This window comes from Cebus imitator, unplaced genomic scaffold (genome assembly GCF_001604975.1).
Source record: "Cebus imitator isolate Cc_AM_T3 unplaced genomic scaffold, Cebus_imitator-1.0 Scaffold229, whole genome shotgun sequence".
In the NCBI taxonomy this organism is placed as follows: Eukaryota; Metazoa; Chordata; class Mammalia; order Primates; family Cebidae; genus Cebus; species Cebus imitator.
The window spans coordinates 1,352,323-1,365,396 of NW_016107544.1; the positions used below are offsets into that span (position 1 = coordinate 1,352,323).

General features: G+C 40.5%; 2 protein-coding genes across 10 annotated transcripts in view; both read left to right on the top strand.

The window, feature by feature from the left end:
* Nucleotides 1-13,074, top strand: part of CEP112 (centrosomal protein 112) — a 646,693-nt gene that overhangs the window by 458,712 nt on the left and 174,907 nt on the right. The window lies entirely within an intron of this gene.
* Nucleotides 1,616-3,018, top strand: LOC108281642 (SWI/SNF-related matrix-associated actin-dependent regulator of chromatin subfamily E member 1). Of its 2 annotated transcripts, XM_017497324.2 has the most exons (2): nt 1,689-1,772; nt 1,878-3,018. In XM_017497324.2, exons 1-2 carry the CDS (start codon nt 1,725-1,727, stop codon nt 2,982-2,984), a joined length of 1,155 nt encoding a protein of 384 aa, XP_017352813.1. In that variant the 5' UTR covers nt 1,689-1,724; the 3' UTR covers nt 2,985-3,018. The 2 variants fall into 2 exon arrangements, with proteins under 2 accessions (XP_017352812.1, XP_017352813.1); XM_017497323.2 differs by having other exon boundaries at nt 1,616-3,018.

Sequence of the window (13,074 nt, forward strand, 5' to 3'; positions counted from 1 at the left end):
GTTTCACTATGTTGACAAGGCTGGTCTCGAACTCCTGACCTCGTGATATACCTGCTTCAGCCTCCCAAAGTGCTGGAATTACAGACATGAGCCACTGGGATTACAGGCACCCAGCCTGGAAAAATTCTTGAAGGAAATTAAAAGTACCACTCCAGTGAACACACGAATGATAGAAAGCAAAGCAACTTTGAGGTGATATGGAGAAAGTTTTAGTAGTCTAGATAGATCAAACCAACCACAACATTTCCTTAAGCCAAAGTCCAATTCAGAGCAAGGCCATAAATTTCTTCAATTCTGTGAAGGCTGAGAGAGGTGAGGGAAGCTAGCAGAGGTTTGTTCATAAGGTTTAAGGAAAGAAGCCATCTCCATAACATAAAAATGCAAGGTGAAGCAGCAAGTGCTGATGGAGATGCTGCAGCAAGTTATCCAGAAGATCTAGCTAAGATCATTGATGAGGGTGACTACACTAAATGACAGATTTTCTATGTAGATGAAGCAGCCTTCTACTGGAACAAGATGCCATCTAGGACCTTTATTGCTATAGAGGAGAAGTCAATGTCCAGATTTAAGACTATAAAGGACAGGCTAACTCTCTTATTCAGGGCAAGTGCAGCTGGTGACTTTAAGTTAAGGCCAGTGCTCATTAACCATTGCAAAAATCCTAGGACCCTTAAGAATGATGCTAAATCTAATCTGCCTGTGCTTTTTCAATGGAACAAGAAAGCCTGTGCAGTTTCGTTTACAGCATGGTTTTCCGAATGTTTTAAGTCTGCTATTGAGACCTACTGCTCAGAAAAAAAGATGCCTTTAAAGAAATTCCTGCTTATTGACCATGCACCTGGTCACCCAAGAGCTCTGGTGGAGATGTACAAGGAGATGAATGTTGTTTTCTTGCCTGCTAACACAGCATCCGTTCTGCAGTTCATGAACCAAGGAGTCATTTCAATTTTCAAATCTTATTATGTCAAAAATACATTTCATAAAACTATAGCTGTCATAGATGGTAATTCCTCTGAAGGATCTGGGCAAAGTAAATTGAAAACTTGCTGGAAAGGCTTAACCACTTTAGAGCCATTAAGAACATTTTTGATTCAAGGGAGGAGGTCAAATATCAACATTAATAGGAGTTTGGAAGAAGTTGATTCCAACTCTCATGAATGACTTTGAGGAAGTAACTGCAGATGTGGTAGAAATAGCAAGAGAACTAGAATTGGAAGTGGAGCCTAAAGATGTGACTGAATTGCTACAACCTCATGACCAAACTTGAATGAAGAGTTGCTTCTTATGAATGAGCAAAGACAGTGCTTTCTTGAGATAGAATCTACTCCTGGTGAAGATGCTGTGAACATTGTTGAAATCACAACATAGGATTTAAAATATTACATCAACTTAGTTGATAGCGCAGTGGCAGGATCTGAGAGGGTAGACGCCCATTTTCAAAGAAATCCTACTGTGATTAAATCAAACAGCATCGCATGCTACAGAGAAATCTTTCAAGAAAGGAAGTCCATCAGTGCAGTGAACTTTATTTTCATCTTATTTAAGAAATTGCCACAGCCACCCCAGCCATCAGCAACCACCACCCTTATCAGTCAGCAGCCATCAGCATCAAAAGCAAGCAAGACCCTGGGGACAAAGGGAAGCGAAGCCGGAGCTGCGGGCGCTTTTTCTGCCCGCAGTGTCTCAGATTCATTCTTAAGGAACTGAGAACTTAATCTTCCAAAATGTCAAAAAGACCATCTTATGCCCCACCTCCCACCCTAGCTCCTGCAACACAAATGCCCAGCACACCAGGGTTTGTGGGATACAATCCATACAGTCATCTCGCCTACAACAACTACAGGCTGGGAGGGAACCCGGGCACCAACAGCCGAGTCACAGCATCCTCTGGTATTACGATTCCAAAACCCCCAAAGCCACCAGATAAGCCACTGATGCCCTACATGAGGTACAGCAGAAAGGTCTGGGACCAAGTAAAAGCTTCCAACCCTGACCTAAAGTTGTGGGAGATTGGCAAGATTATTGGTGGCATGTGGCGAGATCTCACCGATGAAGTAAAACAAGAATATTTAAACGAATACGAAGCAGAAAAGATAGAGTACAATGAATCTCTGAAGGCCTATCATAATTCCCCCGCGTACCTTGCTTACATAAATGCAAAAAGTCGTGCAGAAGCTGCTTTAGAGGAAGAAAGTCAACAGAGACAGTCTTGCATGGAGAAAGGAGAACCGTACATGAGCATTCAGCCTGCTGAAGATCCAGATGATTACGATGATAGCTTTTCAATGAAGCATACAGCCACTGCCCGTTTCCAGAGAAACCATCGCCTCATCAGTGAAATCCTTAGTGAGAGTGTGGTGCCAGACGTTCGGTCAGTTGTCACAACAGCTAGAATGCAGGTCCTCAAACAACAGGTCCAGTCCTTAATGGTTCATCAGCGAAAACTAGAAGCTGAACTTCTTCAGATAGAAGAACAACACCAGGAGAAGAAGAGGAAATTCCTGGAAAGCACAGATTCATTTAACAATGAACTTAAAAGGTTGTGTGGTCTGAAAGTAGAAGTGGATATGGAGAAAATTGCAGCTGAGACTGCACAGGCAGAGGAGCAGGCCCGCAAAAGGCAGGAGGAAAGGGAGAAGGAGGCGGCAGAGCAAGCTGAACGCAGCCAGAGCAGCGTGGTTCCTGAGGAAGAACAAGCAGCCAACAAAGGCGAGGAGAAGGATGGCGAGAACATTCTAATGGAGACAGAGGAGACACACCTTGAAGAAACGACAGGGAGCCAACAGAACGGTGAAGAAGGCACGTCTACTCCTGAGGACAAGGATAGTGGGCAGGAGGGGGTCGACAGCATGGCAGAGGAAGGAACCAGTGATAGCAACACTGGCTCGGAGAGCAACAGTGCCACAGTGGAGGAGCCCCCAACAGATCCCATACCAAAAGATGAGAAAAAAAGAATAAATGTTTCCTTGTTTTATGTGTTCTAAATACTTTTTTAAATGAAAAAGTGTTTTTTGGTTTAAAAAAAAAAAAAACAAGACCCTTTTGATGAAAAGATTAGGACTCTCTGGGGGCTCAGATGGTTGTTAACATTTCTTAGTATTAAGAAAGTTTTAATTCAGGTATGTTCATTGTTCTTTTAGACATAATGCTATTGTATATGGTATACACGGTATAAACATGACTTTCATACACACTGGGAAACCAAATGTGAGACTCTCTTTATCATGGTACTCGCTTTACTGCAGTGATCAAGAACAGAAACTGCAATATCTCTGAGGTATGCCTGTATTATCTAAGAGCATAATTTGTATACTCCAGGGGCAATGCCCACAAAAGGCTATATGCCAAAGACAAGTTATCTAAATGTGAGTTAGCACTAGCCACTGGGCTCACAGAAGTTCATCTGGGGAAACGTTAGAAATAGTTCTTTAAAGAGACTGTGGAACATTCTTCTGGCATCACTGCACCACCAGGGCTAAGTCCTTTCTTTGAAGCTAGTGTATTGAAATTTTCTCACTGTGAAGCCAGATGTCCAAGCAGAGATTTCATATCAAGGAGAAATGTTGTAAAATTTTTGCTTGCAGGCATAGAAAAGAGATTTTATAGCATTGATGCTTCTCTCCCTTGGCCAGTGACTGGAGTTCACAAGAAAAGGTCAGCTGCCAGTAGGACATCTAGCAATCTGGTCTGTGTTACCAGAAGGGCTTGGTTGGGGGCAGGGGGTAGGGGGTGTAGAATATTTCATAAGATTGGGCAATTCCGACTGTGCTAAAAGCTTACAGGAATCAATTTCTCAAAGAATAAAATTACAAACCTCATTGTGGTGTTTTAGTAGCATTGAGAAACAGAAAGAAATTTTGATGCCTAGGATCAAATGGCATTGTTTGGGACCTGTTCATTATTTAATTCTTGTCTCCCCTGTATGCACCTCCTAAGGACACACAGGAAAGTGACATTTTCTTTGTGCCCTCCTGAATTAGAATTAATAATGCTAAGAATAGAAATGTATTTTCCATCCCACCGAAGGAGGTTTCCCTGCTCACTCAGAAAGGAAGACAGAGCCATTCAGTCATAGTAGCATAAAGCTTAAGTGCCATTTTTCAGGAAGAATGCTGTGGAAGATAAGCTTGGATACACTGTGGCAGTGAATTATGACCTTGCTTCCTAGAGCAAGGAGAAGCAATAGCAATAAATGAGCAGAGAAGAAATGAACAGTTCTCTCTCAAAATTATTATTATTTTTTTTACCGCATACCTTCCCTCCTATTCTCTGGCAATTTTTATTTTATTTTAAAACTAGTCAAATAAGATTATTTGTTCAGTGGACAAAATCCTTCAAGTGCATGAAAGATATTTTTTGCCCCTGGAACATTGCCTTGTGTACATTAAGGAATCAATTAAGGTTTGATGAGCGAATGCACAAATGTGTGAGTAGAGTGATCGAAAGAACACAGGTGAAAATAGATTCCTCTTCACTAATGGCTAAATTGTACTCTTTGGAAGTCACTAAGTGACTATATATGGTCTTTTTTGTTTGTCTGAGACAGGATCTCACTCTGTGGGCCAGGCTGCAGTGCAGTGGCACAAGCTCACCTCCCTGCAGCCTCCAACTCCTGGGCTCAAACGATCCTCCCTCCTCAGCCCCCAACCTTGGTAGCTGGGACTACAGATGCGCGTCACCACGCCCCTCTAGTTTTTGTATTGTTAGTAGAGACGGGGTTTCACCATGTTGCCCAGGCATGGTCCAAAATGAAGTGCTTTGGTTAATAAACTATTGGAATATATACAGATTAATTTAGTTTTTTAATTTTAAAAATTTAACAAAAAATTACTTGGACATTGTTAATCGTTAATAATCCTAAACTGTATCAGAGATAGTTCAAAGGCAGTATAATGAACATAATGATCATTGAATCACATAAATATAAGCCTCAGCAACCAAAATTACTGAATGATCAATTTAATATGTATTAGGTGGTGCAAATTACTTTTGTACCAGCCTAATATATACTACCTAGGTGTATACACACATATTTGTATATGTAGTCATATGTCACATAACAACGTATCAGTCAAGATGGACTACAAGATGGTGGTACCGTCCCATAAGATTATGATGAAATATATGATGAGAAATCCTTACCGCCCAGTAACTTCTTAATGATCCTGACCCTTTGTAGGCTAGCCTAATGTGTGTGTTTGTGTCTTATTTTTAAGAAAAAGTTTATAAACATAAAATTAATAGATAAAAGCTTATGGAATAACGATATAAAGAAAAATAGAATATGGACAACTATTATTTGTCAAGTAAAAATAAATTTTTTAAAAACGAAAAAAATACTGTATAGCTACACAATGTTTGCTGTTACCAAAGAGTCAAAAAGTTTAATTTTTTTTTTAAGTTTATAAAGTGAAAGTGTTCCAGTAAGCTAAGGTTAACTTATTATTGAAGAAAGAAAATGTCTTATACATTTAGCATAAGTATAGTCTAAGTATAGAGTGTTTATAAAGTCCACAGTAGTGTACAGTGATGTCCTCAGCCTCCGCATTCACTCACACTCACCCACTAACTCATCCAGAGCAACTTCCAGTGCCGCAAGCTCCATTCATGGTCAGTGCCCTATGTAGGCGCACCATTTTTTATTTTATATACTATATTTTTACTGTACCTTCTCTGTATTGAGATATATTTCGATAATTGCCTGCAGTGCAGTAATGATACAGTCATGTCACAGTATAGTAACATGCTATACTATAGGCCATTTTGCCACAATGGGTAAGGTGCAGTAAATGCCCTTGAATACATTTACTCAAATGTATTCTTTCTCCCACGTCCTTGATGAAACTGACCACAGCTCCAGCCCCTATGATCATGGCTAAGCTCAACCTTCTCATCACAAGCAGAGGATGGTCAGACAAGTGGATAGACTGTATGACATTATTTCTCTTGCAACTCTTGTTAGCTACCAACCAATCTCTTGTTCTTTTTCTGATGTGTATATGATTCAACTCTTCCATCTATTGTCTTAAAGTCCCTTTTGTAATCCCAACATAATACAGAAAGTTTACAGAGTAGTCTATTACCTCTTCTCCAAATTCCATAGTGTTTTTCTACTTCTAATCATCCTCTAACTCTATGCAGCATTTGACTACATGGATTGGCCAACAATTTTCTTTCTAGAAGAGGGGTTGTCAAGCATTTTCTGTAAAGGGCCAAATAGTAAAAATGTTAGGCTTTGCAGGCCATATAGTCCCAGTTGCAGCTACTCAGCTTTTAGCACTATGGTCTGAAAGCAGCCATAGACAGTATGTCAGCAGATGGGCATGGCTATGTTCCAATAAAACTATTGACAAAAACAAGGTAAGTGCAAGATTGGCCTGCTGGCTATAGTTTGCCAACCCTTGATCTAGATACTCTTAGCTTATGTGTTACTTCTTTTATTTGTCTCTCTTCTGCTGGTCTCTCTTCCTCCCAGTGGGTGTTCCTCAAGTGTTATGTCCAGCTTTGCTTCTCTTTTTCTTTTCCACACTGAGATCATCTCCTCTGTGATGTCAGCTGTCACTTCTATAGAGATAATTCCCAGAAGCCCTGGCCTGATTCCTAATTGGATCCTATATCTTGAATGCCTGTAAATCATCTTCTTTTGGAGATGCAATACTATTTCAGAGTCACTATCTACAACATTGAGGTGTTATCTCCCCTTCCAAATTGGCCCTTCTTTCCGGTCTACCGGGGTTACCCCCAGTGTTTCTGTTTCCTGTTAGAAACTTTGAGTTTATCTTTGTCCTTTCTTTCCTTCATCCCAATTTATCTCAAGTCTATCACCAGAGTCCTTGAATGTATTTCTTATTCCTGTGATATGACCCTATTCAGAGCCCTTCTCAACTTGCAATTGATGGAAAACAGCTTCCTCTCAGCCAATGTCCCTGCCAAAGGCTCTCAGCTTCAGTCCAGTGTGAAGAACTCTGCCAGAAAAATCTTAAATCACTGTGATGTCCTTGCCTTACAAAGAGGGTTTGGAAACCAATAGGAAAACTAGCAACCCAGTGGACAAAAAAGAGCAAAGAACATGAATGCAGAATTCATAGACAGAACATCAATGTCTAGCAAACCTATGAAAAAAATGTGTTCTTTCTTACTCATATAAATGTAAATCAAAAGCTCACAGTTTTGAAGGGACAGATTACCACCTGACTGGCATAAATTTTGGTTTTGAAAATATGCTCAGTGGTGAAGATATAGGGAAACAGGCAGGTTCATGCACAATTTCTGGGAATGTAAACCAGTGGGGCCTCTATGGACGGCAGTGTGATCATATCTACCCAAATTGGAATGCACATAACCTTAGGACCAGCAGTTTCCCCTGACAGGAATCTATCTCTGGATATACTTGCAAGTCTATACAATATCTGTGCAGGATTGTTTGATCAAAAAACTGGGGAAAACAAATTATGATACATCTACACAATGGAAATTATGAGGCCATTTTTAAGGAATGAAGTAGATCTCTTTGAAAATGAGGCAAGATTGCCAATACATAATAAGTGATAAGAGAGCAGCATGTCATATACATTAAAAAAATGTTCTGAGTAGGTCTCCAGATGGGTAAGAGTGATTATTTGGGGGCAATAGGACTTTCCACTTTTTAATTTTCTATGTTTTGATGATGTCTGAATTTCTTATGATGTCATATGACTAAATTGAATTTAGAGAGCTGCTTATAACATCATTATCAAACTCTTCTGCTTGGCTTTCAGAGCCTGTTCATGTTTCTCACTATTCCTTGCCACACACATTTTCTTTCAGTCAAGCTGGTTCTCACCATCCACAAGCATCTCACCAGCCATGCATCCTTCCCTCTCTCATGCTGTTCACCTTCCTCCTCAGCAGCATCTTTAACTCTCAGACTCGCAAGTCCTAGCATCTCAGGGTCTTATCTCCCTCCTCCATGAAGCTCTGCTGACTGTCCCAGTTCTCAGGAATCTTACACTTTCTTGAGGTCCTGTTGTTAATCCTTAATAATCCTTTTATTGTTTCATGTCTCATATGTTTGGTTTCTGCATAACACCCACAGTACTAGGTGCTCAAACATAAAAACTTCATTGATTTAAAGAATATAATCCCTGGTTACTGGCCTGGCATGGTGGCTGATATGGCTTGGCTCTGTGTCCCCACCCAAATCTCTTCTTGTACTCCCATAATCCCCATGTGTTGTGGGAGGGAACCAGTGGGAGATAATTTGAATCATACAGAGTTTCTACCATACTGTTCTGGTGGTAGCAAATAAGTCTCATGAGATCTGATGGGTTTATCAGGGGTTTCTGCTTTTGCATCTTTCTCATTTTTTCTTGCCGCCACCATGTAAGAAGTACATTTTGCCTTCTGCCGTGATCCTGAGGCTTCCCCAGCCATGTGGAACTGTAAGTCCAATTAAACCTCTTTTTCTTTAGAGTCTCAGGTATATCTTTATCAGCAGCATGAAAACAGACTAATACAGTGGCTCACACCTGTAATCCCAACACTTTGGGAGGCTCAGGAGGACAGATCACTTGAGGTCAGGGGTTCCAGACCAACCTGGCCAACATGGTGAAACCCCATTTCTACTGAACATGCAAAAGATTAGCCAGGCATGGTGGTGCGCACCTGTAATCCCAGGTACTCGGGAAGCTGAGGCAGGAGAATCGCTTGAACCCAGGAGGTGGAGGTTGCAGTGAGTTGAGGTTGTGTCACTGCACTCCAGTCTGGGTGACAGAGTGAGACTCTGTCTCATATTCATATATATAAAGTCCTTGGTTACTGAATATGTTAATTTATTTTATATCTATTATTGTTTGTTTTTAAGGCAGCTTTAAACACATCAGCACCAACCTTGGTGTTAAAAGAAATAGGGACCCCATGTCCCTATATCCATACACACACACACACAAAATTTTTAGATTAAATATCTAAGCCTTCAGTTTAACAAAATCCTCTTTTAAGTTTCAAATATCCTTGATGTGTTAACATATTAAACCACTTGAAGTAATTCACACTCTAATGTGAAACTGTTTAATCAGGGACTTTCTTCCTAGCAATTAGATGAGATCATCTCACTTGAAGGACTAGGAGGTGGTATTTGGAGGTGGGAGGGAGAACAAGAGGGCCAGAACAAGAGGCTGAGGAAGTCATTTAGCAACCTGAGGAATAGAGCTTGAAGATGTCTGCAGGGGTGGAGCAGGCAGCCTTGGAGGCAACAGGAGGGGCTGGTCAGTGAAAATGGGGAAGGGGCTAGACCAAAATGGGAAGAATTGCCCCTGGAGCAGAACTGGGCCGAGAGCCAGCCTGTTGGTGGACTTCATCTCAGATCATCTTTGTTGCTATAGATCTTTAACACCTGACTTCAGAAGTCTTTCAAAACACTAGTGTACCTGATCCTATGTTTACAAGTATAGGTTGAGACATATATATACTTTTTAAAAAAGAAAATAGAATGTGTGGTATGTTGTACAAGTGTGTAAACATTTCTAGATAAGCAGTGACTACATATATATGTATATTTTCCAACTAGTTATATGCTAATGAAAGAAAAGTGAAGTTATGAATAAACCGTTGTATTATCATAAGTATACTGCCTAAGTATACCTTATAAATCATGGAACAATTTGAAGACATTTCTAGCTCATTTGGTTTGCATTTCTATAGAGTTATTTTTAAGGGACTTGTTGCTATTGCATAAGGAAATCTATAATATAGCATGATAAATTATACAATTTCAAAGGAACTGAACCAAAATCAATAAATTAAGCAAAATAAATCTAGTAGTACACATGTATCATGTTTTTCGAGTGTATGTAATTGGCAAAAATTAATGTGTTGCTGTCCTGCCATCCAAAAAGACCAAACTGTTATTTCCCAAGTTGTCAATGGGAGGCTATTGCTATAATAGCAACAGCAATAGCAGCTAAAGCAAAAGATCTGGAGCAAGAGAGCCGGGATGGTTGGTGGGTTACAGGAATGCTTTAATGTTGGAAACACAGAGGAAAAAGTGGAATTAAAAACAAAGAACAGCCCCCATTTTTCAAGAGAAGCAGAACCCTTTAGCTTTTATGTCTCTGTCACTTGCTGCAGGATTCTTCATAAAGCACTCTAACCACCTAAATAAATATTCATATGGCTGTTCAACACTTCATTAATAAAACAAGATTTGGTGGTAAAATATTTCAGAGTAACAGATGATTTGCATCTCACCCTTGTTTAACTTTAAATCTCAAGCAATTAATAAATTAGACTCGAGAGCTTTTTAAGAAGTAACATCTTACATGTACCACAAATTGCATTATTTTTATGTGTAAATAATGATGAAAGGGGAGATTTTTCCTTTGATGTCTATAAACTACACTGTAAAATATGCAGAAACATTCTTGAGTTTAGTTGGAGCCAAAACAAATAGACTAGTTCATAAAACAAAGCAGCAGCATTCTTAGAAACAAGCATTATTTTTCTTTTCTTCCCAATTGCTTTTTTCCCATCTTTTATATTCTTGCCATTCCTAGTGGCAGATTCATTTCAAATTCAAAAGCAGTGTTAGCCTGTGTTCTCTCATCTGGAGAACTAAGCTCTTCTCAGGTTCCTCCCAATAAACTGGGCTTCCTGTACAACTCTTACAAGACCTCAGCTGGACTGCCAGTTTTCATGCAGTGAAACATTTTTGTCAGTAGTATTTCATTGCTGCCTACAAAACTAATTATTCCACATTTTAGCAAATACTCGTGTTCTTTGGAGAGATATATTTACTTTCCTCTCTATTTTCCAAGCTGGCTTATCTGATTTCATTTTGTTTTTCAAAATAGCATCAGCAGATTCTTGTTGACAAGGTCTCTGAGTTTGGCCTGTTTTTTTTCTTTGGTATGGTTAATAAATAGCACTTCGTTGTAAGTTCATGTCTATCATGGAACAGAAACAGTTTGGGCTCCTGTTTGAGTACAGAACAAGTGTGTCATTAACAGCACAAAATGGTCTGTGTTCAACATCTGATGCACGTGTATTCTTGGTGAACACACTGTTTAGTATTTAGTTAGATACTGTGTAGATATGCTGATTTGGAGAAACTCAGGATGTATGCCTGAACTCAAATCCTTCCCAGCTAGACAATGGATATTCTTCCATGTGATCAACTTTGCTGTGGCCCCTTTCTCAGCCTTGCTGCTAACAAATCTACCATTTCACTTCTTGACCTAATGCTTTTTCACAAACACTGATCCTGAGCTCCGATCACTTCAAATATCAGGCTTGTCTTTCAGATCTCATGGCACATTTTTTCTAGATAGGTTTTTATTCTGATCTTCTTCTTTTCTTCTAAATGGCAGTTTTCCGCTTAAGCTCACTGTCACTCTGTTCTCAAACGTCATGTTCTCATCCATTCTTACTCTATTCTCAACAAAGCTTAATGAGCAGAATATTAACTATACAGGATTCATGTGACTCTGTTTTCTTTCATACCAGCTGAAATCATAATTCCTTGTTATTTCATTGATTAATTGAATCTTGAAGCTGAAAAGAATCTTAGAAAATTGGCTCTGATCCAAGATGGCCGAATAGGAACAGCTCCAGAGTGCAGTTCCCATCAAGAACAACGCAGAGGGTGAGTGCCCACCACATTTCCAAACAAATTTTCACTGCCCACAGACCAGGAGATTCAAAAGCGCCACAAGTTTTCAGCATAACGGTTTTAGCCAGTGCCGGCTTGGCGCTAAGAAACTCACACAAATGTGGGCAGCCATTTCAACTGGCTCCTGGAATGCCTGGGAAACAGAGCTGCTCACTCAACTGAAAGGGAGGGGGCAGAGACAGGGAACCAGGCAATCTGGCTCGGCAGGTACCACCCCCACAAAACAAGCAATCTGAAATGCTCTGGATTGAGAGTTTCGCAGCAAGTGCAGCTGGACCTAGGACGATCCAGCTCCGTGGGGGGAAGGGCGACCACCACTACTGAAGCAGTTCACACAGCAGTTAGGCAGAGCCTGTGGTAGCTCAGCAATGCCTCTGCTGGCAGACTGTGACTAGATTACTCCATGTGGGGCAGGGCATCTATGAAAAAAGGCAGCAGCATGACAGGAACTTACAAATAAAGCGACCTTCCTAGGACAGAGCACTTGAGAAAAGAGGCGGTTATGAGTTCCACTGCAGCAGACTTAAAAGTACCTGCCCAGCATCTCTGCATGGAACAACAGAGCTCCCAGCACAGCACTTGAGCTCCTATAAGGGATAGACTGTCTCCTCAAGCAGCTCCCCAACCCCCATATACCCAAAGAGATGCCTCATAAAGGAGAGCTTTCGCCGACATCTGGCAGGTACCCTTCTGGGACGAAGATAACAGAAGAAGAAACCGGCAGCAACCCTTACTGTTCTGCAGTCCCTAGTGGTGATCCCTAGGCAAGCAGGGTCTGGAATGGACCTCCAGCAGGAGAGGGGCCTGACAGTCAGAAGGAAAACTAAGAAACAGAAAGAAATAACTTCATCATCAACAAAAAGGACGTGCACTCAGAGACCCCATCCGAAAGTCACCAATTACAAAGACCACAGGTAGATAAAGCCACTGAGATGGGAAGAAACCAGTGCAAAAGAGAGGATGAAAACACCAAAAACCAGAATGCCTCTCCTCCTCCAAAGGATCACAACCCCTCACCAGCTAGGGATCAAAGATGGATGAATGAATCTGATGAATTGACAGAAAGAGGCTTCAGAAGGTGGGTAATAACAAACTTCTCAGAGCTAAAAGAACATGTGCTAACTCAATTCAAAGAAACTAAGAACCTAGAAAAAAGGTTAGATGAGATGCTAACTAGAATAAAAAAGTGCATCAGCTAACAGGCAAAACATCCAGCTAGCATCAAAATGGCAGTATCAGATTCACACATAACAATATTAACCTTAAATGTAAATGGGCTAAATGCCCCAGTCAAAAGATACAGACTGGCAAATTGGATAAAAAGTTAAGACCCATTGGTGTGCTGTATTCAGGAAACCCATCTCACCTGCAGGGACACACATAGGCTCAAAATAAAGGATGGAGGAAGATTTATCAAGCAAATGGAA